Here is a 23,948-nt window from a genome sequence, read left to right as displayed (position 1 = left end):
CATCATCCTTTGTTGAGATGAGGTCCTGTTCATCCTGTCTGCTTTCACGACATGAATGTTTTAGGAACTCTCCACAGACTGGCTGGATTGTCTCTCTGGGCTATGAACAGATTGTGTGGGTGATGAGACAAGTAGGTAAAGACTCAGCAGTCAACAAAGCGAGTGGAAAGCTCTTTCTCTGGCTTTCAGAATGGAGCTTGGACACAAAGGAAACTTCGTTAATCATGCCTCCTTTGTAATCAGAATGGTGGAGGCATTTTTTTCAGCCCACTATTATTTTGTCTTCTGTCTCGTCTGAGTTAGACCAATTGTTATAGCTAATTGAGGGGTTAAAAATTTCCCAGACACAGCCAGGCAGAATCAACTTCACTTGATAAAGGAGTGGGTCAGTTCTGATTGGAAAACCAATTCAGGTGTGGGCCAAGTTTCCTGCAGTCATGGCACTGGTCTGGTAGGATACCCTTGTCCAAAATCTACATGGTGGCAGCTTTGTGCTTAGATGATGAAAATTTCATGTGCGTGTGAGAAATGTGGAAGAGATGGGTAAGACTTGGCGGTTTTGATGAGTTTACAAGATCCAATCACTTTTTAGTACTAAGTCCCTAAAATAAGCACTGAATGGAAAACTTCAAGCATCTCAATTTACCAAGGAACCTTGGACAACTTACTTGTTTAATCTTTCTATAGTTGCTTTCTTAGAAATCAAAGAAGGATAGTAATCTTTGGTATCCACTTAACCAGCATTGTGTAAAATAATGAGACTGTAAATGCTTTGAGTGCCCTGGAGATGAAGAGATAGGGAACATTCTCTTAAGTATTATTCATATTTAATATGCAAAGATGAATCAGAATAATTTTTTTAAACCTGTCATGCTTTCAGCACCTTTCTTTTATAAGGGAAGTTGTGTGCCTTAACAGAGGTTGACTTTGTAACAATTTAATTTTCCAAGACAGGTCCTGCAAATTTACAATGTGGTTGATTTTCCAAGAGGAAAGTTTGAGGTTAGCCCTGTCCTCTCTCCATTCCCTGACTCTAGTGGTTAGATGTTTTATAATGAATTGTTGGTTGAGGGTGAATCAAGGGTAGTGAAACCAAAGACAATATTAGTGTTTTACGAGACAGCTGATCAACGATAACTCTAGCTATCCCCTAACTGTGTGTTTGCCTATTTTCTTTTTTTTTTTTAAGTTTATTTATTTATTTTTGAGAGAGAGAGAGAGAGAGAAACAAAGACAGAGACAGAGTATTCAAGCAGGCTCTGCACTGCCAGTGAAGAAACCAAAAGGGGGCTTGATCTCGTGGAACCGTGAGATCATGACCTGAGCCCAAATCAAGGGTTGGATGCTTAGCTGACTGAGCCACCCAGGCACCCCTTGCCTATTTTCTTTAAATGGAAATTTGAAACCAAAATAGTGAGAAGTGGCTGTAATTTCCAAGAAAGAGGCACCACAATGTTTTAGGGTTGGAAGAAGAAAAAGCTGCCTGATCCTTGGTCTATTTTTCTTTTTTACCCCCAATACCCCCTATCCCTTGGTTATCTGTTTAGAGCAGAAGGAGAAAAATCCCCCACAAAGTCTGATCTGATCTCACCTAAATATTTTCTTCCCAGGCATGATTGGAGTTTACCTCTCCTATTATGGTGATAAGCTACTACTGATGCTTTCTGCCCAGTGGAGACTCCACTGCCCCTATGTGCTGTTTGTGTGTTTTCAACAGGAATTGTCTATTTCACGGTTCTTCATAGAAACAGATTCTTGTTTTGTAAGGGGCCTGGGAATTTGTCTAGTCCAGCCTCACCCACACTGGGGTCTCCCAACAGGGATGGCCTCCCTCCATCACCCTCCCATTCCAGTGATGAGTTAGCTGTTCTTTAGACAGCATGTTTAATTTTTTGGTCCAGTTGAAACACTATGATGGTTCAATGTTCTTTCTTATCATTTAGTGGAAAGCTGGTTTCCATTACCACGTCGTAATTTCCACTCACAAATCCTGGATTTTCCTTTTGAAATAATCTAGAACATGTGCTTCCCTTCTGTTAGACAGTCGTCTTTGAAATCACTGAAAATGATTACCATTTCTGTCTGTTGACTTTCCGTTTTCTAGGTGAAAAACCTTTGGTGTAGACTCCTTACCATACTTGCTGTCCCTCTTTGGTGATTGTATTCCCAGTCAAGATTATCTCAGCTACTATGGCAACCAGCTACTGCTTGTTGTTTCTACTTTAGAGGAAACCACCATTTTCCTGTTTTCAGTAGAAAATCTGTAATTTAGAAGTCAACATGCTAATGTCCTTAGAACAAAAGAATTTATATTTCTGGTGGTCAGCTTATTGCAGACAACCTTGAGGTTTGCAATTCTCTGTGCACTGGCCTCACCGTATTAACTCCTATACCTTATACCAAATGCATTTCCCAAATATCTCTCTGCATTGGTTTTTCTCACTAAGAGACATAGTGTGGCATGAGACAAAGAAAGACCGTAGGCTCAGATGAGTTTAGGTTCAAACCCCAGTTCAGTTGCTTACTGGCTGTGACCTTGGATGAGTTATTTACATTTCAGAGCCTCATTTTACTTATCTCTAAGTGGAGATTATATCTACCACTTCTGTATAAGAATGAAAATCAATCAAGTTAAATCCCCTAGCCCAATACGAGGTACATAAGAAATTTCCAACAAATAGTAGCTGTTGTAATAATTTATATTTTGTAGATGACAGCCTGATGCAGACAGTCCAGCAGGTAGGCAACTGCAGTGGTTGAGAACTTGATATCCCTGTAGTCGCAAATTCTGAAAAGGGAGTGTCACAGAATGGCTTGTGAGGTATAAATATTTCTTCTAAGCCTGGGTGATTGGGATAAAACAGGGGTTCTCAACTAAGAGCAGTTTTGTCCACAAGGGGATATTTGGCAATGTCTGGAGACAGTTTTGATTTTCATGACTTGCTGGGGGAGGAGGGAAAATACTACTAGCAACTAGTGGTACGAACAGCTAGCATCCTACAATGCACAGCAGCCTGCAGTGCACAAGATGGCCCCGAGTTATCCAACCCCAAATGTCAGTAGTGCCTAGGTTGAGAAACCCTGAGATAGAAGGACAGGAGCAAGACATCCAGGAATACTAAGAAGGAATTGGCAGGTGTAACTGTCTGATGACGAGGAGCCCCGGCTTCAGACAAAATACTGAAATAAGATGATGACTAGTGTAGCTATAGCTCTAACCTCATTTAGTCTAGCCCCACCATCCTAATGTGCCTTTCTAAGATGTCAATCCTTTCCAGCTTCCCAACGTCATGTGCTAGTTAAATAAATCCTGCCAAAGGTTTATATGAGGTTTTTGTGCCTGTTATCTTCTTTTCTTATGCTGACCCTACTAAAGACATGAATGACCTGATTGGTCTAGTCTTGAAGTAGTCATTCTGTCACAGAAATGGACAACCAACAGAAGTAAGTTTAATATAATGTAATAACTTCAGTTCTTTATTTCTACTGCCAAAACATGGTGAAATTCCCCTTTCCTTTCCCATCCACTTTGATGCTTCTAGCCTCTCTTCTAAAATCTCTAAAAGACATGGGGCGCCTGGGTGGCGCAGTCGGTTAAGCGTCCGACTTCAGCCAGGTCACGATCTCGCGGTCCGTGAGTTCGAGCCCCGCGTCAGGCTCTGGGCTGATGGCTCGGAGCCTGGAGCCTGTTTCCGATTCTGTGTCTCCCTCTCTCTCTGCCCCTCCCCCGTTCATGCTCTGTCTCTCTCTGTCCCAAAAAAATAAATAAAAAACGTTGAAAAAAAAAAATTTAAAATCTCTAAAAGACTGATTCGCCTCTGATAAAACTGCTTCTCCAGCCTAAGCCTATTTCTTCTACTGGCCCCTTTCTCTTGATTGTGTATCATGAAAACCCAGAGAGTCCATCTAGTGACAGCTGAACTCTCATGGGGGCAGGGGCAGGTGAGGGTGTGCAACAGAACAGGCAAAAAGTATTCTCTGTATCTGTAGGGAAGATAGGGAAGAGGGGAAGGAGTAGAGAAGATGTGTTAACATTTCTGGCTATAATTATTTTATAATAATAACTGTTTATAAAAATAAAACAGTATATAAAAATAACTGTGGAGAAAAGGTGTTATAGTCCCATTTCACTGTGTAGAAAACTAAGGGCTAATTTTGTGCTCCCTCAAACAACAATACTCCTAGGGTATTTCTCAGGGAATGACATCTGAAACATACAAGTTAAAGTTCTTTATGGAATCATCTCTGAGTTGGGGCCAGTCACTGAGTGACAAGGAGAACCTCTGTTTTTAATGACCCAAGATCCAGACCTTCTAGTTCTCTAAATGTTGGTTAATACATCCCTCAGGGGAAGATGACAGGCTAGAGAACGGGCAGTATGTGCCATCTCCCACCAGATTATTCTTCTCCATCTGTCGACAGCATTGTTATTCCCAAGTTAACATTTAAGTCCTCACTATGTGCAAGGTGCTGAAATAGGCTCTTCCTATTAATTATTTTATCCTCACAAGAAATCTATGGGGTGGGAACTCCTAGTAAAATTTTACAAAAAGGAAACTGGCATTCTGTAAAGCTCTGTAAGTTCCCCAACTGAATTGCTAGTAAGTAATAGAACTGGGATTTGAATCCAAGTTTTGCTTGTTTTGTTTGTTTGTTTGTTTGGTTGGTTGGTTGGTTTTGGGGTTTTTTGTTTTTGTTTTTGCATTGACAACTTTTGCTTTTAACTTCTCTTATTCTGATCTTGTAGAATATTTCATGTTTCTTCAGCAACATAAAGAACCTTCCTGTAAAAGCAGTTCCCTTGCTGCATTGTGATCATTGTTTTTCTCCTGTGGAGTAGTTTTGTGTAAAGAGTAATCTGGGTAAATTTTGAAATATATTAAGAATCCAACAGTTTAAATGGAAAATTCGAATGAATGTTAGGAGTTGATGTCTCATTAGCAAATTTTGTCAATGATCTTTTGGCTTAGGGCAGTGTGTGCCACAACTTCCATTTCTTCTGAATAATAGACCCAGCTCTGGTGAGCTTATTTCTATCATCCTGAAAAATAGAGGTTGGACATGCTCCAGATTATTTCATTGTATTGGAATGTCTTTGTGTTGTAGTATACTGTGAGTGTACGGGCCACTGGCTGGAAGCTGGAATGGAGTTTTGCTTTTTCATCCACTAAACAATTTCATTATGATTGGATTGGACCCACCTTCCCATGGTTTATATTATGGAGATACATTTCATCATGCTGAATACATCAATATGAAGTTTTACAGTTGGCTCTTGTTTGCCCTTGCTTTCTAGCTCAGTTCAGTGGTCTCACCAGTAGTTGGAAGATAGAAAACACTCAGAGACCCTTCTGACCCCTAACAGCAAAAGAACAGAGTAGGATGATTAAGGTCTCTTCCTCTAACAGATGTGAACATCCAAAGGAAATGAGGGGACAAGGGGCCTAGATGGACAAGGCTTGGCAGCCTCTACTCTTGGCATATAAATTGACCCTAATTTAAAAGGATATGTTTTAACCTTAAAAGAATGACTTTTGCCATAACATAGAGTATAGAAATTCCCTTAAGACTCATGGAATTTCTAAGTCAGAAGTGACTAACAGTTAAAATACCACCTTTCACAGTTGAGAGAACTGGGACCCAGTGTTGATCAAATAATTTGCCTGGTTAGTCATATATCCAGCGCTAGAACTCAGCAATCCTGCTTCGTGGGATAATTCATTCTGCCAAGTTTCTCCTCAAATCTGCAGTAGTTCAGGAATAGCAGACCAGTTTGTGGCCCCGAACTGGAACGGTAAATGTGTGAAGGGGTGTCATGGAATGTTAATGCTGAAGAAAGCCCTACAGGCTGTTTTTTCCTCCCCATCTAGTGCTCTAATGTCCTCTGCACGCTTTGCACTCACCAAGTGTTACCGGCAGGAACACCTGTATGCACACAGGTGTGGGCTGTTCATTGTCTTCAACTGGTGACCTTAGGATCCTCAGATTTTACTGATCTCAGATTTCCTTCCTTAGAACCTGCAACTTTGGGACTACCTAGGATAAATCTAATTTCTCTTCCAAATCTCAATCATTCACGTATTTGACCTTTTATCTGTAACCCCTTCCCCCTGGCCCCCTCTAAACTGAGCTGTTTTCTGTAACAAGATGTCGGCTTCTACATATTCTACCTGTGACAGGATTTGTTTTCCTTTGATTCCTTTCCTAGCAAATAACATTACCATCCATCTGCTACCCATGCAAGAAACGTGGGAACATCCTTGACTTCTCTTTCTCACTCACATCCCACACGGATCAATAGGGTCTGTAAATTCTTCCTCCTGAATAGTGCTTCCTTCCTACTCATGGTTGCATCTACCTGTCACCATTCAGAATTCCTGTGTGTCGTCTCAAAAAGTCTGGTACCCATCCCATGCTCCACAGTTCCTTCACACCGGGTCTTCCATTGCTTTTCTTTGCTAGTTCTTTGGGAACTTCCATATATAATTCATTAGACTGGTGAGAAAAATGCCTTTAGAGCTGCTGGGTAAATAAACCGTTCGTGTAGCTGAGTTTTGCCCAAATTTCTGTCTGGGCCTATTTTGTAGATTTGACCTCAAAAGTAGGATTTGATGCCTTTAGAAGGGGTGTTTGCTTTTCTCTCTAATAAGACTTGTTTGGAGGATATTAATGGCCAGAATTTTCCCTCTGTGTGTTCTTAAGAATATAGATTTTGCTATTAAATCTTCAAATATGCAGCCATGAATTCTATACATTTAAGGCAAAGGTGTGAACATTTTATCTCATTTTGTCCTCAGTTTTCTTTCTAGCATGCAGGCATTGATCTCCATAGGGCAGTACTCAAATAGGATAAATCACTCAAATAAGTTAGTCCTACTTTTGAGAACCTCAGTTTTCAGAAAAGATGCTTGAGAGTAGTTGCCTAAACATGCTCCCACAGTTTTAATGTTGGCTATAATCCCTTTGGGAGAAATTTTTCAGAAATTACCATGTTTTTCAGGGCTCCTGGGTGGCTCAGTCGGTTAAGTGTCCAACTCTCGGTTTGTCTCGGTAAGTGTCCAACTCTCAGGTCATGATCTCACAGTTTCGTGAGTTCGAGTCCCACGTCAGGCTCCACACTGGCAGTGTGGAGCCTACTTGGGATTCTCTCTCTCTCTCTCTCTCTCTCTCTCTCTGTCTCTGTCTCTCTTTCTCTCTCTCTCTCTCCCTCTCTCTCTGCCCTGCCCCCACTCATGCTGTCTTTCTCTCAAAAAATAAACTCAAAAAAATTTTTTACTAAGAAATTACCATGTTTTTGCTTGCCTGTTGTCTGTCTCATACACATTCTTTTGATGTGTAAATTTACTTTCTTTCCTGTGGACTGGGATGATAGTATTTCAGTTTAGGAAAAGTTCATTTTGTTGTTGTTGTTGTTATTTGTTTGGGTTTTTTTAAGTTAATGTCTTTTTAGTAATCTCTATACCAAATGTGGGGCTCGAACTTACAACCCTGAGATCAAGAGTCATGTGCTCTGTCTACTGAGCCAGCCAGGTGCCCCTAAATCAGCATAATTTAATGTTAATGTGTTTATTATGACAAAAAGACCCTTTAATTCAGGTTTGGAGGATGCACATGTTCAAATCTCTATGCTTGGTGTCACAAGGAGCAATAAAAATGTGGTCCCTCCTCTCAGGAGCTTGTAATTCTGTAGGGTTCAGAAGATATGTTTGCAAATAAAGTGGAATGCTATAATAAGGACATAGACCAGATGATCTTGGCATCAGAGGAAGTAAGGATCATTTGTTACTGGAGGGATATTGGTGAAGGCCTCAGGTGCTGGCACATTATAGGCATTTAACAGATTGAATGAAGGAGGTGGCACTTGAGGTAGAACCTAGAACTAATGAAAATATTAAAATATTTAACAGTCGTGTGGTGATTTTACTTAATTTTGTTATTTCAGGGCTTTTAAAAAACCCAACATTTCCTAAGAGTATGACTGTTAAATTTGCAGTTTACCCTTAAAATTTACCTCTCTGCCTTCAATTCTGGGGAATTCAGAAGTTCTAAGGTCTTACCTTTTCTTTGAATAATCAGGGATTATTCCTGGCATTTGTGAAATTCCAGATAAAGCCATTAATAACCCTTGTTGACCTTAGCTTGTACTATCCAGCACTGAAGTTCTGACCCTTCAGAATGCCAATGCCCCCTTTTGTTTTTTTAATTGCTTTGCATTGTTCTGAACAACAGAATAGAGAGAAAAACAAATCAGTAAATTGCATGAAGCTTTCTATTGGGCCGTACAGCCTCCATTCCCTAGTATTTCACATGTGTGAATGGGAGACTTTATCATTTTGGTGTCACTGAGAAAACCTTCGTTAGTTCAGGCTTTTATCTATTTGGTGACTTCCTGAATGTTTCCATGGATGGAGAACTTGCCCTTTCCTGAGTCAAGTTGTGCCATTGTTTGCTTACCCAAATTGTCTAGCCTACCTCTAACTTGTATCCTTGGCCCTTATTCTGCCTACAAGATCTGTCATAGAGTCATCCATGGCAGCTCTGTCATGTGTTCCTGAGTTGGATTTTCTCTAGGCTGAAATTCTAGCCTAGAATCTGAACCCCAGTAAGTTATGGGAGAGTAGCCATTAGTTTCTGTCTGTGCTTTTTGGGAGCTTCTTTCCACCACGCCTTTATGGTACTCTCTGGAGGTACTTTGTCACTGACTGAGTCTCCCAAATGAGCTATCCTGATGGTTCCCTTTATGTGGTGCCCAGTCCAACGCTGGGTAGTGTCTTGTTGGTGGAGCTTCAGCAAGTTCCTGATGGCCCCAGTCAGTCTTTCTCATCCATCTCTTTGCTCTACACATTACCCCTCAGGTAATTTGAGAGAGCTAATTAATAGTGTGAGCTAATAATCGAGCAATGGAGAGGCAATGTGATGTAGTGGAAGGAGCGTTGGTGGTTTTAGTCTGAGCTCTGCCGCTTGCTGGTGGGACACAACCCATCAATCTTCTCCTGCGCGGTAGGGGTCATTGTAATGATTTATCTGTTTACTGTGAAGATTTGATGACCCAAGCATGTGAAAAGTGCTTTGTACGATGTAATGTGCAGTCCACATATTAGTTAGTGTTTGTGTTAGTGTTTGTGACAATATTGACAAAAGGAGAATATCTGTGATTTATGAATAATCAATTATAAGTAACAACTGTGTGAAATTTATAGAGTGTGGCAGGTACTCCAGAACAAAGCAGCTGTTTCTCCTACCATGTTTAATTTGGGGCTTTCCTAACCCTAAAATTTTAATGCCAAAATGTGCCGGTGGTGAGCTTGCTCATGAAGTGGGGCCGGTTGCCCACCTTTTTGTCACCCCTACGGCTGCAGCTCTGCCAGAGCAGCTTTGGGGGCCCCTCCCAGGGCTCAGAGATTTCCCACACAAGAGCTGGTTCATCCTCCATGCTGGGTTTATGAGATCATAGCCAAGGTAGTAAATTATAAGATGCTATAATTCACTTTCCATAGGTGGTCTTGGCTACATTCCACAGCCTTTTGGCTAAAAGGTGGCTGATTTTGAAGCACTGGCACAAACTCAAAAATTCAGCCCAGATGACTGGTTAGCCGAGCAGTGAGCAATAACATCAACAGATGAGCCATTTGGTTTTTCTGTGGAGGTCTTTTGTGTTTACTTCATGTGCATTTAATTTTTACTGTTTTGAGTATTTCTGGAGTGATGGAGAAATAGTAATTGCAGGCATTTTTCACAGACAGAGGTTAGAAAAAGTAATTTGATGTACTTACATTGAAGTGATTTAGTTTTTCTTTGCTGCTAGATGTTAAAGGTGGGGGTCAGGTTTTTAATCTGAATTCAGGGTTTGGGATTTCTCTCCCAATTAGCATGTCTAATGGTCAACAGATTTTATGTACCCTTTGGTGCCAGGCTGTTTATGTGCATTTTATTTTTTTCATAAAAATTTTTAACCGCCCCCCCCCCCCAAGCCAAAACTACACCAGTCTTGAGCCTAAAGTAATCTCATGTTTACCACAGCATTTCAGATACTATGTAAGAGTTTGGCTCTGTGTCCCAAAGCACTCTAATTTTTTTCCTCTTGGTTCCAACGTTCCTCATTTCCACGGGATCCAAGCCAGGCAAATAATGGAAGCCAAGTGGTGCTGCTTGCTTGCCGCGTAGGTTCTGACAAATATAGAGTAATTCTTCTATTCTTCAAAGCTGTTACATCTTTGGCTCCAGAACAATGGAGTTTGCAGGCCAAGCATTTAAAATCCTCATCAGCCTGAGATGTAAAACATATAATATTTTTCAATATTTTTTTATCAGAATGAATTACACGAGCATGTGCTGTAATTTCTGAAACTTTGCCGTCAAAATGGCTGTGTCATTTATGCGTGAGTTTACGTGGTAGGGACCTATTAGTAAGTGCTTGACTTTTGTGCGTGCGGTACAAATTACTTTGCATGCAGCTTGGCTGTGTGGTGTGTGTGTATGTGTGTTTGTGTGTTTTGGTGGTAGTAGTTTAGAGGAATGTTCTGCTGTGTTTAAAAATTTAGCTTTCCTAGAACAGATGTTAGCATAATTAACTACTTACTGAAAATTGCTGGCAAGAACGAATTACATTTCACTTAGCATACCCCATTACATGCACTAGGGCATAGCTAGGATAATTCAGAAAATCACCTCTCCAGGTCTTGGCCCTCTAGACTCACTTTCAGCTGCCCAGTAATTGAGATTGAATTGTGAAATAATATTTCACTTAATAATCTAGTGAGATTTATTTGGTATGGTTGAAATATAGGAGAATTTCATTTTCAAAGTCAGTGGCAGAAGTGGAGTGAATGTCCTGACCATTATAACTTCAGAGCAATTTCAGTAGAGGAATTAACAGACTGAGTCAGTTAATTCCGAGGCACTAAGTCAGTTTAACACAAGTATTTACACTTTCTTTAGCTAAAACTTTTGAAACTGTCATTATAATGGGACATTCTACAACTTGGATACCTGCTGTAGCAGATACTAAGAAATCTTTTTAGGAACTGACCTGGAGGGAACGGTAAGCAGAATTGGCTCAAAGAATTGCTAGTCGTCTAAAAACCTCCCAACTCAACCAGATAATATGATCTAGCTACTTCGTTTGTACAGTATACCTACCCCACATGTTTCCTTTTAACTAGAAATAAAGCAGGAGGTTTTTGAGCTTGAGAAAGGGAGACAGAATCTCTGAGGGAACTCAATTTAACACATTTAAAAGCTAATTTCTAAATTTAGCTGAAGTTTCTTTTAGGTTAAGTAAGTGCTTTTGGGGGCCTTTGAATAAAAACTGTACTTGTACAAATAACAGAAATTTATCTGGTCTCCTTGGTTTCTGCCACCTATGTTCCTTTTCCTTTCTTTTCTGCTCCTCTCCTTGAGGCACATCAAAAAAATCCTCAACACTCCCTGGAGTTATCCAAGGGCCCGAATACCCAATACATTTCATATAAGTTCTCATTAAGGCAAACATAGATATTCAGATAGGCAAAGTATAGAAGCAATTTGAGTGTCTGATATTTAATGAATTATAAATCCATTTCATTGTGAAACAGTAGAAATTCCTCTACATTACAAAGGGAAAAGTAGTTTTTAGCTACCTTTAGCTTTGTAGTTCAGGTGAACGTTGTGGAGGCTTACATTATCCAGCTACTGCTTTTGTTCTCTACTTTTCTAGATATGGACTGCAGCCAAGTAATTCTTAGTGTGCCCCCAACATTAATCCTCTCCTTTTAAATCAGCCTCAATTCTTCTTTTAAAATAAAGTCTAGGGGTGCCTGGGTGGCTCAGTTAAGCATTTGACTCTTGATTTCAGCTCAGGTCATGATCTCATGGTTAAACATTAAAAAAAAATAAAGTCTTGGGGCACTTGTGTGGCTCAATTGGTTAAACGTCCCACTTCGGCTTAGGTCATGCTCTCACAGTTCATGGGTTTGAGCCCTGCTTCAGGCTCTGTGCTGACAGCTTGGAGCCTGGAGCCTGCTATGGATTCTGTGTTTCTCTTGCCTGAGCGTGCTCTCTCTCTCTCTCTTGCTCTCTCTCTCTCTCTCTCTCTGCCCTTGCCCTGCTCACGCTCTGTCTCTCTCACTCCCTCAAAAATAAATAAACATTGGGGTGCCTGGGTGGCTCAGGCCATTAAGCGTCCAACTTTGGCTCAGATCATGATCTCACGGTTCATGAGTTTGAGCCCCACATCGGGCTCTGTGCTGACAGCTCAGAACCTGGAGCCTGCTTCAGATTCTGCGTCTCCCTCTCTCTCTCTGCCCCTCCCCCACTCTCTCTCTCTCTCTCAAAAATAAACATTAAAAAATTTTTTTAAAGAAACAAACATTTAAAAAGATTTTTTAAATTAAGTCTAATATCTACTTTCTATTTTCTAATATCCAAAATCTTTTAGGAATGAGGTAGAAAATAAATACATGACATTATAAAACACAGATAAATAAACCAAGCATTTGTATTTTTATGGGTGTGAAGATCATGACAGCAGATTTTTAACTGTCACTAGATTTCAAGAGTTAGAGCAACCTCCTTGAGTCAGTAGAAGAAGGTATCTGTTAGCAATTATGTCTACATTGTTTAAATCAGGGTGTATAGTTTTGTTTTCATTTCTGTCAGCTAATTGCTATGGTGAAAGTAAAATTCTCTGAAATATTTCTTAAATACATTTGACCATTTTTACCTAAAATCATTACTTTTTCAAACTGAGGAGTTCTGATTATTAATGTTCATAAACATAACTTACCTTGTTTTTACATGCAGTTTTCTTTCTTTCTTTCTTTCTTTCTTTCTTTCTTTCTTTCTTTCTTTCTTTCTTTCTTTCTTTCTTTCTTTCTTTCTTTCTTTCTTTCTTTTTTTTAAGTTTATTTACTTATTTTGAGAGAGAGCCTGAGAGAGAACAAGCGGGGAAGGGGCAGAGAGAAGGAGAGACAGAATCCCAAGAAGGCTCTGCACCATCAGCCCAGAGCCCAATGCAGGGCTCAAACTCGTGAACTGTGAGAGCATGACCTGAATTGAGATCAAGAGTCAGATGCTTAACCGACTGTGCCACCCAGGTGCCCCATGAATTACCCTTTTAACTGGTCTGTTCTGCACATTGCTTCCCCTTATAGCCCAAAGCAGATTAATCTTTAAATATCACCTTTGTTGCAGGAATATATTCTTCCTCTGGTTTAGGTGATCTAGACTTCAAAGGAGCTCCTTGAAGGCCCAGTTGCCAGGATAGAAGGCAGACCTTCTCCATTCCCTCCCCACCACCCTCCTCCTTTTCTTTCCAGGAGAGTTCATGGCTAGCCTCGTGGCTATCTACAGGACAGAGATGGTGTCTCAGAAGGAAAGAGCCCCCTAAATACAAACTCTCTGCTATTTGTGGATCTTTCTTTATTCTTCCTTACATCGCTCTGTAGAGTGGAGCAGAGCTGGTAGGGAGCAGAAGCTGAAGCACCCTAGTAGAAGGATGCCGCTAATTAGAGGAAGCACACAAAGTTAGGCTGATACTACATTTTCAACTATCAAATGATCTCTTTATAAATTTTAAGACTCAAACTCAGACATCTGCAGAACTTACTGTCATATGCTAGATATCCTGTGATCTGGCACAAGCTCTTCTCCAGTGTCTTCCCCACTCGGCTGTCCCCCTTTTCCCTCTGGCCAACTGACACGTGCTCTCTTTCAAGGCTAAGTCCAGGCCTCCTGAAGTAGTACCGCCAGCCCCACCCCTCTTTACTGCTGGTGCATCCTGCGCAAACCTCCGTCCGAGCAAGTTTCAATCAGGATGTACTTCTCTGCCAACTTCTCAGCCTCCCACACTCAACTGTGAGCAACTCGGGGTCTGGGACTGTCATTTGACTCTATCTTTAGTTAGCACAATGCCCGCATAATAATGATATTCCTAGATAATTGCTAAAGGAACCTTCTTTACTTGTAATAAAGCAAAGAAAGAAATAGTCTGTGCTGGCTTAAACGGAGACCATGTGTCATGTTAGCATGTTGTTTTAATTTTATTTTAACTTTTCTAGGAGCCAACTAAGTCTTGTATCTCTGTCCAACTCTTTAATGACAGGTTCTGGAGGGAGTAGGGGCTAATGATTTGATGTTGACTCAACTTTGAGCATGATAGCGGTAGTGGTTGGCTAGATGGTAATTTGTAAACTGGACAGCCATTTGAGATGCTATAACAGGAAGCTGGCTGGAGTCAATGAATATTGTTCCAAAAGGAGTACAGGTTTAGTCATTGTTCACTTACATTTTTACTCAAGGTTATGTTGTAATGATGACTGGAATTTTTACCTCATTCTAGCGAATTCATTTCTCTTACCTCCCGAGTATCTTTCTGTTGCCCTTTCTCAGGTAATGTCAGGATAAATGTAGCATCCGAAATTATAATTACTTTGTACTGTGAATTATTTATTGCCCGATAACCCCATCATTTGTACATTTCACATGGCTGGAAAGCTGATGTCTATTGGGTTCACTGTAGCATCGAAGAGTACCTAGTGCAAAGTAGGTACTTAAGACATATTTGGTGAATGTAGTATGAACCTTTGTAATTTATGTTAATTGAAGAGCCACTGAATTTTCAAAGAAGCTTCAAGATGAGTTTGTGCAGTTTTTCACCACCTCGAGTTAGAAGTCTTATTGATTTCATATCCCTTTAAAATTAAATGTCATATAGTATCACATTTCACAATTCCTGTACTGTAGCAGAGAGGTGGAGGAGGCCAAAAATACTGGCTGTTGAAGTCCAGATAAGGAAAGAAAAAATGGCCCATGTTTGACATAGTAAACGGAGCTGAACTCAAAACAGGTCAGAGTTTTCAATGAATAACTTGTGGTTTTATGACTTCTTTGCATGATCTAAATGCGGTCTTAAGCTACCACGAGTTAACCAATCCACAGTGCCTGGGCAAATTCACTTTTGGCCAGATTGCTCTGACTACTAAATTGCCCTGATGTTAAAGTAGCTTTTGGCCCATTTTTTTTCTCCGCAAGTAAATGCTATGGATGGGTAGAGGGGACATTTATAATGTGTGCTGAGGCAGCTGGGTGATATTGCATTACTATCCTAGGAATACTGAGGAGTGGTTATTTTTAGCTTTCACCTGAGCAAACATGACTCAGTTTGTTGACCTGAATCCATCCAGCCCCTTCTTAAATATACAAACTCTATTAATCCTTAAACCACGCTAGTGACTAAGTAGGGCCTTCGTTACATATACCTGTTAGTTGATTGTGGCTTCTTCAAAGGTTGCAGATAATTTCAACATCTTCCATTTTATTCTTTTCTCTTACAGTAATATCCTTCATACTTCTTTTTTTTTTATTTAAAGACAGAAAGTAAACTTTTTTTAAATTTTAGACACTGTTTTACGATGCATGTAGTCACAATTTTGTCTGTAGCTAGTGAAAACACTTTCTATTAGGTATTATCTTTGTTTTTAGTTCTCTGATAGGCTTTCTACCTAAAGAAACACCTGGGAATTCACTTTTAACTGTTGTAGGAGATTGTCCTAAGTTGTAAATATATTATTGCGAGAACATGAACTGTCCATGTTTGAATATCAGAATGTCTTTTTTACTTTCTCAAACAATACAAATATTTTGTGTTTTGAGCACTGTTGGAAAAATTGAAGATGTTGAATTATCTTTAGGTATTTAAGGCATGTAAAAGGTTTTTGAGACTAGAGACTAGTCTCACAATTTATTTATTTATTTATTCATGTGTAGAAAAATATTTGTGATTCCCATAGTATAACTTGAGATGCACTTGAGGCTTCTCCAAGTTCATTGCCATGAGATTTATGAAAATATTAGTATTCCTGGGATTTTTTTTCTTTATGCAAGATACACTAGACTAATGAAAGAATGAAAATAATTCAGGCCGCTACAAAGGCAGGCGTTCACTGTGTCCATTAAAAATGCAGCCTTTGTGCCCGTAAAGTGTTCAGCTTCTCTGTTATTAAGTTTGGAATGTGGTTTTGGAGCTTAGCTGAGGAACTCAGCTAGTTATTTTTCATTTTGGTCTAAGGAGGGAGAGACTTGTTTTTCAAAGTGGGGGGGGGGAGGGAAGAAATTAAAAAAGGTTAGGTTCATTTTAGAAGAATCGAAGTTTTAAAATGTAGTAACTATTTTCTGCAGCAAATAGTCAGTTTGAGTATGTTAGCCAAAAATAGAATTCATGACTTTTGTCTCCATGTTTATTTCTCCAGCCACATTAAGCATTCAGTTAAATGTGCCATTTAGTTAGTTTCTAATGTCAGAGGGCTATTTGGCTGAGTCAGCATAACCAAAGTTTGATTGATTCATATTTCTAATAAGCTAGAAGTCTGACTTTAGGTGGATTACATGTAAAATGTCTTCGTGATACAGCTTTGGGTTTTATTTTTTATTTTTTTTTAATTTTTTTTTAAACATTTTTATTTTTTGAGACAGAGAGAGACAGAGCATGAACAGGGGAGGGGCAGAGAGAGAGGGAGACACAGAATCAGAAGCAGGCTCCAGGCTCTGAGCCATCAGCCCAGAGCCCGACTTGGGGCTCGAACTCACGGACCGCGAGATCGTGACCTGAGCTGAAGTCGGACGCTTAACCAATTGAGCCACCCAGGTGCCCCACAGCTTTGGGTTTTAAAGAAAACCTTCCCTTGCATGGATTTGTGGTGCTTCTGTGGTGTACTGAAAGACTTTCAGCTAGAGTTCAGTTGTGCTGTGTTTCTGGGTAAGTTTTAGTGGACATTGCCCCAACTCTCTGCAAACATAACATTTTACTACTCAAAATTTACCATTAGGACAGATATTTAGGGATAGAAAAATATGTATTTGAGCATTAGAAGCAGGGCAAATATTAATAATGTACTCTTTTGCCTCCTAAGTGACTTTCCTCTTGCTTTACATATTTCTCTAGGTGTTTATCTGATCTCTATTACAAAAGAAATGATTTCTGCTCCTAAAAGGTCTGAAAGTACAGTATGCCAATTATAATATGCACAGAATTAGACATTTAAACTTGCATAATTTATAATGTTTTCCTTTCCCTGCTCATTTCCAGAGATAAGTTTTATAAATACATTTTTAAAATATATTGTAATACCAGGACCCACGTGATGAAAACTGTGAAAATTTTCAAAGAAATATAAACATGAACTCTAGTTAATGGAGAAGCAATCATTGTTCTTGGATAGGAAAACTAAATGTTGAAAAAGGATGCCAATTCTGTCCACATTCATTTGTAGATTTAATGCAATTTCAGTCAAATCCCAGCGAAAGGATAAAAAGGATAAACTTGAATGGATTTGTGGAGGGGATTTACCCTACCAGATACTGATACAAACCATCATTTTATTGGATTCAAAACAATGTTGTATTGAGCCATGATGTGACAGTCCAATACATGAAATAGAGCACATTTCCCAAAAACCTCTGTTTGGTTTACATGAGATAAAGGCGGTATCCTAAACCAACAAGAAAGGAGAGTCTGTTCAGTAAAGAATAATTTAAATATTTAGAAAAATAAAACTTAGAACCTCACTTCATCTTTTACATCAAAACAAATTTCATATGGACCAACTATTTAAATACTTAAGAAAAAAAGAAATTGTAAAAAAAATAACTAGAAATTAATAAATGTGGCTGTTCATTGAATTTGGATATAAAGAAAGTCTAAGCACAAAATCATGAGAAAAAGCAAAACAGACATTCTACATAAAATCTGGAACTTCTCTAGATTTAAGTATGCCATAAACAAATTTAGACAGCAGATGGGAAAGTTAAGGTAAGTTACTAGCAAAAAATATTAGGCAAATAATTATTTACAGACAACCTTTATAAGCGAGGGGGATTTTGAGAAATTAAATTTGGTGTTATCATGTGACTGATTATTTTGCAAACACTGGTTGAAAATTTTTAATCATATAAAAATGTAATAGCTAATTTTTGTACTTTTCATGTGCTCAAACACTGTTCACAGTACATACTTTTCATGTTAACTCCTTTAATATATACAGTGACTCACAGAAGTACATATTATTGTTTTTAAAAACATTTTTTTTAATGTTTATTTATTTTTGACAGAGAGAGAGAGAGAGAGAGAGACAGAGCATGAGCGGGGAAGGGGCAGAGAGAGAGGGAGACACAGAATCCGAAACAGGCTCCGGGCTCTGAGCCATCAGCACAGAGCCTGACTCAGGGCTTGAACTCACAGACTGCGAGATGGTGACCTGAGCTGAAGTCGGACGCCCAACCGACTGAGCCACCCAAGTGCCCCAGAAGTACATACTATTGTTGTTGCCATTTAAGAGATGAAAAAATACACATAGAGAGCTTTAGTAATTCACCCAAAAATTTCTTAGTGTGAATGAGTGGTGACACAGGTAGGAATTAGGGAATCAGGATGGGGCACCAGGCAGGTTGGCCTGGAGCTGGTGGTACTCACCACTGAACTACTCTGCTTCTTTAAGTGAATGAAAAGAAAAAGCTGCAAACCTATGTATGTTGTGATCCTGTTTTATAGAAATATATGTTAATATGTATGTATTTTAAAGTCCTATAATTCGTTTATAATTTTTTATCTAATTACACACTCATAGAAAAGACAGTATTTTGATATTTTTCCAACAGTGTTACTTCCCTCTAGTGGGATTTTGGGTGAATGTTGTTTTGAACTTTAAGATTTCTGTATTTTACAGATTTTCTTTTATAATCACCTAACTGTTTTACAATCACAAAACAGTGTTTTGGTTTTTTTTTAATGTTACGTAGTTCAGGTGTGATGATGTCTATTGAAATGCACAGATCAAAAGCATGGCTTTTCTATATCTCTGAAGTAGCAGTCAGTGTTTCAGTTTCTACCTCTGATAGGTACCATACTAAGTGAGGGCCTGAGGTCAACCTAGTTCTTTCTCTCTATCAAAAGCAGGGTTAGAACTAAGGAGAATCTTAGAAACCTACTGTCTTGGTCAATCTTAGAAACTAACCATCTTGTTTCTCAGATGAGTGTCCTGAAACCACTAGATTTAACCAATTTACCCAAGATGAACTGACAGTAAGTTGTTCAACCAGGCTTCAGACGCAGGACTTCTGACTTCAGACACTGTGCTCTGTGAAGTCCCAGAACCCTCCAAGCCCTGAGGCCTGTGGAAACTGAAGCACAGTTGATTTTTGTGACATTTGTTTGGAGTAAGGAAGTAACGGAACCAAAGTGGTTACAAATATATTCTTTCAATAAAAGTGATGGTGATTGAAGACATAATGGGAAGGCTCTTAGAGATACTTTATGACACCTGTGGAGGTCACTGAAGGATCCTCACCTGGATTTGGGGGATCCCTAGATATTACTGATCCCAATTATAGAAGGCGATATAAAAATTGGGGACAAATGTTAGCCAAAAAATGAGCACTTCAGTGGATGATTTTTCTAAATCAGAAAACATTTTCTTTTCAGCTCCAGGGCCCACGACGGCAGTGTCCTACATGTCAGTGAAATGTGTGGATGTCCGTAAAAACCATCACAAGACAAAATGGTTAATGCCTTGGGGATCCAACCAATGCGACAAGATCCGAGACATCGAGGAAGCAATTCCAAGGGAAATTGAAGCCAATGACATTGTGTTTTCTGTCCACATTCCCCTTCCCTCCATGGAGATGAGTCCTTGGTTCCAATTCATGCTGTTTATCCTGCAGCTGGACATTGCATTCAAGCTGAACAACCAAATCAGTAAGTGTTCTCTCTTATTCCTTTACTACTTTGGACATTTTTCCCTTCAGGTTCTTTCAGAGCCAGTTCTAATAACAGAAAATGAAAATATTAATAGCAGAAAATTACTGACTACTTGCTAGGCACTCCTCTGAATATCCTACTTTTACTAATCCGTTTCATATTCCTAGCAATTTTGTGAGATAAGTCTTATTATTTCATTTTACAGATAGAAACCTTGGGCATCAGTGAGGTTGCTTAAGGTCAGGTGAGAGAGTAGAAGGGCTAGGATTCAAACCCATGCAACCTGGCTTCAAAGTCTTGCCCTAAACGCCAAGCTTTCTCACCTTTCTAGTGTTAAGAAGGAACTCATCCCAGCAGAGAGATTTGAGGATTTCTTAAAGGTCCCATGTTGAGAAAAGCCATCATATTTGTCAAGATCCCTGTCAAAATGGGAATGCCAACCCATGAGCACCCATTTTCCCATAAAACTAGGGTTTTGTTTGTTTGTTTTTTTTGTTTGTTTGTTGTGTGCGTGTGTGTGTGTGTTTAGCTTACTCAGCTGTGGTTCAAGATTCTGAGGACATGAGACATATACACATTGCATGAGCAGGAGATTACTGGATGATTTCTGGAAGACAGATCTATGTGTGGCATCTGAAAACAGTATAGGGAAACTTAAGTTGAGAAGGAAGAAAACACTTTTTTTTAATGTTTTATTTATTTTTGGGAGAGAGAGAGAGCGTGCAAGCGAGGGAGATGCAGAGAGGGAGGGGACAGAGGATCTGATGCTGGGGCTTAAACTCACAAACCTTGAGATCATGACCTGAGCCGAAGTCGGGTGCTTAAGCAACTGAGCCACCCAGGTGCCCCTAGGAAGAAAACATTTCTTACTGACACAGGATCCAGGGTGAGATGGAAAGAGGAAAAGGTGTGTTGGAGTCCTCTCTGCCTGAGGCATGTCCATGGATTAAAGCATCACTGTTTCCAATTCTTATTTTCCTGTATAGGCAATAATCTCAATATTTAATCATTAATTTCATTTTCTACAGGAGTTACCAATACATGTGCTTGATTGGCCTCTTATTGGGAACAAAAAGATATGCTAAGATGACTTTCCAGAATAGAGAGCCTCTTCCATTCATTCAGTCTCATACCCATTATTTCAAACTGTTGTGGAGTGCCTACTACCACTAGGCATTGTGCTGATGGCTAGACATATGGATACGGATACAGATGAAGACACTGTCCTTTAAGGGGTTTATAGTCAAGTGGCAATGATGAGCAAATAAACAATCATTCTAGTATGATGTGCTAGGGGCTGCAACCACGGTGTGCACAGGAGGCTGTGGAAATACAAAGAAAAGTCTTTAGAACGTGGAAAGGGAAGACTGCCTTGGCACACACGTACATGTGTGTATGTACATGCGTGTGTGTGTGTAGAAGTGAGCAAATAGATATTTAAAGTGAGTGTCAAAGAGTGAAAACCCAGATGAGGAGTTGGGGGTGAGGGTGGGGACAAATAAAAGAACATTCAAGCTAGAAGGAATGGCTGATATGAAGGTCCAGATTTGCACAGCCTGAAGCATTCCGTGGTGTATTTTGTATTTCACATGTTCACATTCTCTTGCCTATTTGTCTTCTTCATTGTTTGTGTAACACATTTATTCATTCACTCATTCAGACTTCATTATGTCCCAACCATATGTTAAACACTAAGTACTAAAGATACAAGACTGAACAAGAACATGTTCTTTTAAGGAGTTGGGAAAGACAGTGTTTGGGAAACATTTGACTTACCAAAAAGAAAGATATGTGCTACAATGAGAGGAATATGCAATGTTGTGACACTGTGATTTGTAAGAAATGTGTATTTGGTCATTCAGATCACCAAAATATACTTCTCATATATATTTGGTCTTTATCCAGTTCCTGGCTTACAGTTCCCACAACCCTTAGAATTTCCTGAGCGATAAGAACAATGGGAGCATCTTTTGTTATGATATTTGGTGCATCAATCCATAAAGGTGAAATGGGTGTCTTGTTCATAACAAGCCCCTTTCCACCACAACTGGGCTTATATACGGGGGTGACTTTTGGAAAGCACTAAGGGTGGGGGCTGGTTGCCAGGGGAACCAAGCATGAAAACTCTTGATTTTCAGGGAGGGGAGAGGAGCTGAAGGTCGACTCAGTCACCAATAGCCAAAGATTTAATGAGTCATGCCTATGTAATGAGACCTCCATAAAAACCCCAAAAGAAGGGATTTCAGAGAGCTCCCAGGTTGGGAAACCAGAACACCTCCTATGCTACCCTGCTGGGCCACAAGCTTTATGAGGAAACAAGGAATTCCTTCCTTCCTTCCTTCCTTCTTTCCTTCCTTCCTTCCTTCCTTCCTTCCTTCCTTCCTTCCTTCCTTCCTTTCTTTCTTTTAAATGTTCGTTTATTTTTGAGAGCGATTGGGAGGAGCAGAGAGAGACAGAGACAGAGAATCTGAAGCAAGCTCTGCGCCAGGACTTGAACTCATGAACCATGAGATCATGACCTGAACCAAAGTAGGACACTCAACCCACTGAGACACCCAGGCGCCCACAAGAAGGAATTTCACTAGGGACCTTGCCCCATGTAACTCTGATCTGGCTGTTGATTCATATCCTTTGTAATAAATTGGTAATCTAGTGAGTTAATGGGTTTTCTGAATTCTTTGAACTGCTCTAGCAGATTAAACCCAAGTAGGGTTTTGTGGGAACCTCTAATTTTATAGCCAGTTGGTCAGAAGTACAGGTAGCACCCTGGGCCTGAGATTGGCATGTAAAGCGGAAGGTTCCCTGTGGAACTGTGCCATCTCCAGTTAGATAGTGTCAGAATTGAGTTGTGTTGTAGAACACTCTGCTGGTGTCAGAGAATTGTTGGATATGGGAGTACCCACTCCCAATACACACGCGCGCGCGCGCGCACACACACAAACACACACACACACACACACACACCCTATTTGGTGATCAGAACCTATTATATATATGTTAACAACTTCACAAATGAATTACTTCCCAGCAAATACTAATCCTAAATATTAAAAATGCCTTCAGTGGTGAGGCTTTAAACATTTCTATATGTAAATGAATTTCAACGTCTTCTGTTTTTTTTCTCTCTCAAGTATGTATTCTGCCTCCAAAATATATTTTATCTTCATCTAGAAAAAAGATTGTACTAAAGATTCTTAAAAAAATTGTTAAATTTCTTGTAACATGAGGGCCCATACCTGATGGGGGCAGACTAAAAAATTAAGATTAGCAACTAACAGCTCCTTCAATGAATGTATAAAGTAACTGACACCGTAGAGCCATCAAGAAAACCAGGTCAATAAAATACTTTTTTGGGGCAGTAGCTATAGGTGAGAGCTGTTAACTTTAATATGAGAAGGTTACATGTTAGGTTTGTGGGAATATTTTTTCCCTACATTTATTCTCTATACCTTTGTTTACGGACACTGAGGAAGGCATCAATTAAATAGTGATTACTTGTCTGCTTATAGAGAGATTTTTAATTGTAATAATATTTATAAGACGCTGGAGGTCTATGTTTTCCTCTGATCCTGTGTTAACACATGAGACTGCTGTCTACTTTTTATATTTTATCATTAGTTTGGATGCCTTTCTGGCAGAAGCAGTAGGACAAGAAAGAAGGGATCAGAGGTGTGGTAAATAGGATCCTATTATATGTGAATGGCTTCCTGCTTATCAGAGATTCAGCTGTAACAATATTACCTCAAATGTAAGGAGAAGTCAGGACCAATTCTATTTTTTTCTTTAAACTTTCTTAGGCAGTCGATGAAATGAGTTCCAGATTTCAAATAAGAGATTTTACCTATTTGATATGTAAAATTTTTCTCTATCTAATAAACATACCTTTGAAGAGTCTTTGAGCAGATAAAATAATCTAAGAATTATGTATTGTATTTTAATTTGAAAGGGAGAGCACCAGTGGGGAAGAGAGAGTGTGGGGGGTGTGGGGAGAGAAAGAGAGAATATGAATATCTTAAACAGGCTCCACACTCAGCATGGAGCCCGATGAGGGGTTCTATCCCATGACCGTGACTGTGGTATCATGACCTGAGCTGAAATCAAGAGTCAGTCATTCAACCAACTGAGCCACCCAGATGCCCTAAGAATTATATATTTTAAATGACTTTTAGTCATTTGATATTAAATGTATATTCTTTTCAGACTTTTCCATTTAAGGTGA

The 23,948-nt window shown here is 39.5% G+C and overlaps 1 protein-coding gene across 3 annotated transcripts in view; it reads left to right on the top strand.

Moving 5' to 3' along the window:
- Positions 1-23,948, top strand: part of WLS (Wnt ligand secretion mediator) — a 100,570-nt gene that overhangs the window by 23,032 nt on the left and 53,590 nt on the right. For 2 of the 3 annotated variants that reach the window (XM_007089812.3, XM_042997550.1), the window contains exon 2: positions 19,454-19,726. In XM_007089812.3, the coding sequence (XP_007089874.1) occupies positions 19,454-19,726 (273 nt within the window). Of the gene's footprint in view, positions 1-16,587; positions 16,733-19,453; positions 19,727-23,948 lie in introns of those variants that run through there. The other variant, XM_042997549.1, reaches the window with a different exon arrangement.

Source organism: Panthera tigris, chromosome C1 (assembly GCF_018350195.1).
Source record: "Panthera tigris isolate Pti1 chromosome C1, P.tigris_Pti1_mat1.1, whole genome shotgun sequence".
In the NCBI taxonomy this organism is placed as follows: Eukaryota; Metazoa; Chordata; class Mammalia; order Carnivora; family Felidae; genus Panthera; species Panthera tigris.
Note: the sequence above shows the minus strand (reverse complement) of the source record. Positions and strands in the feature narration are given on the sequence as shown.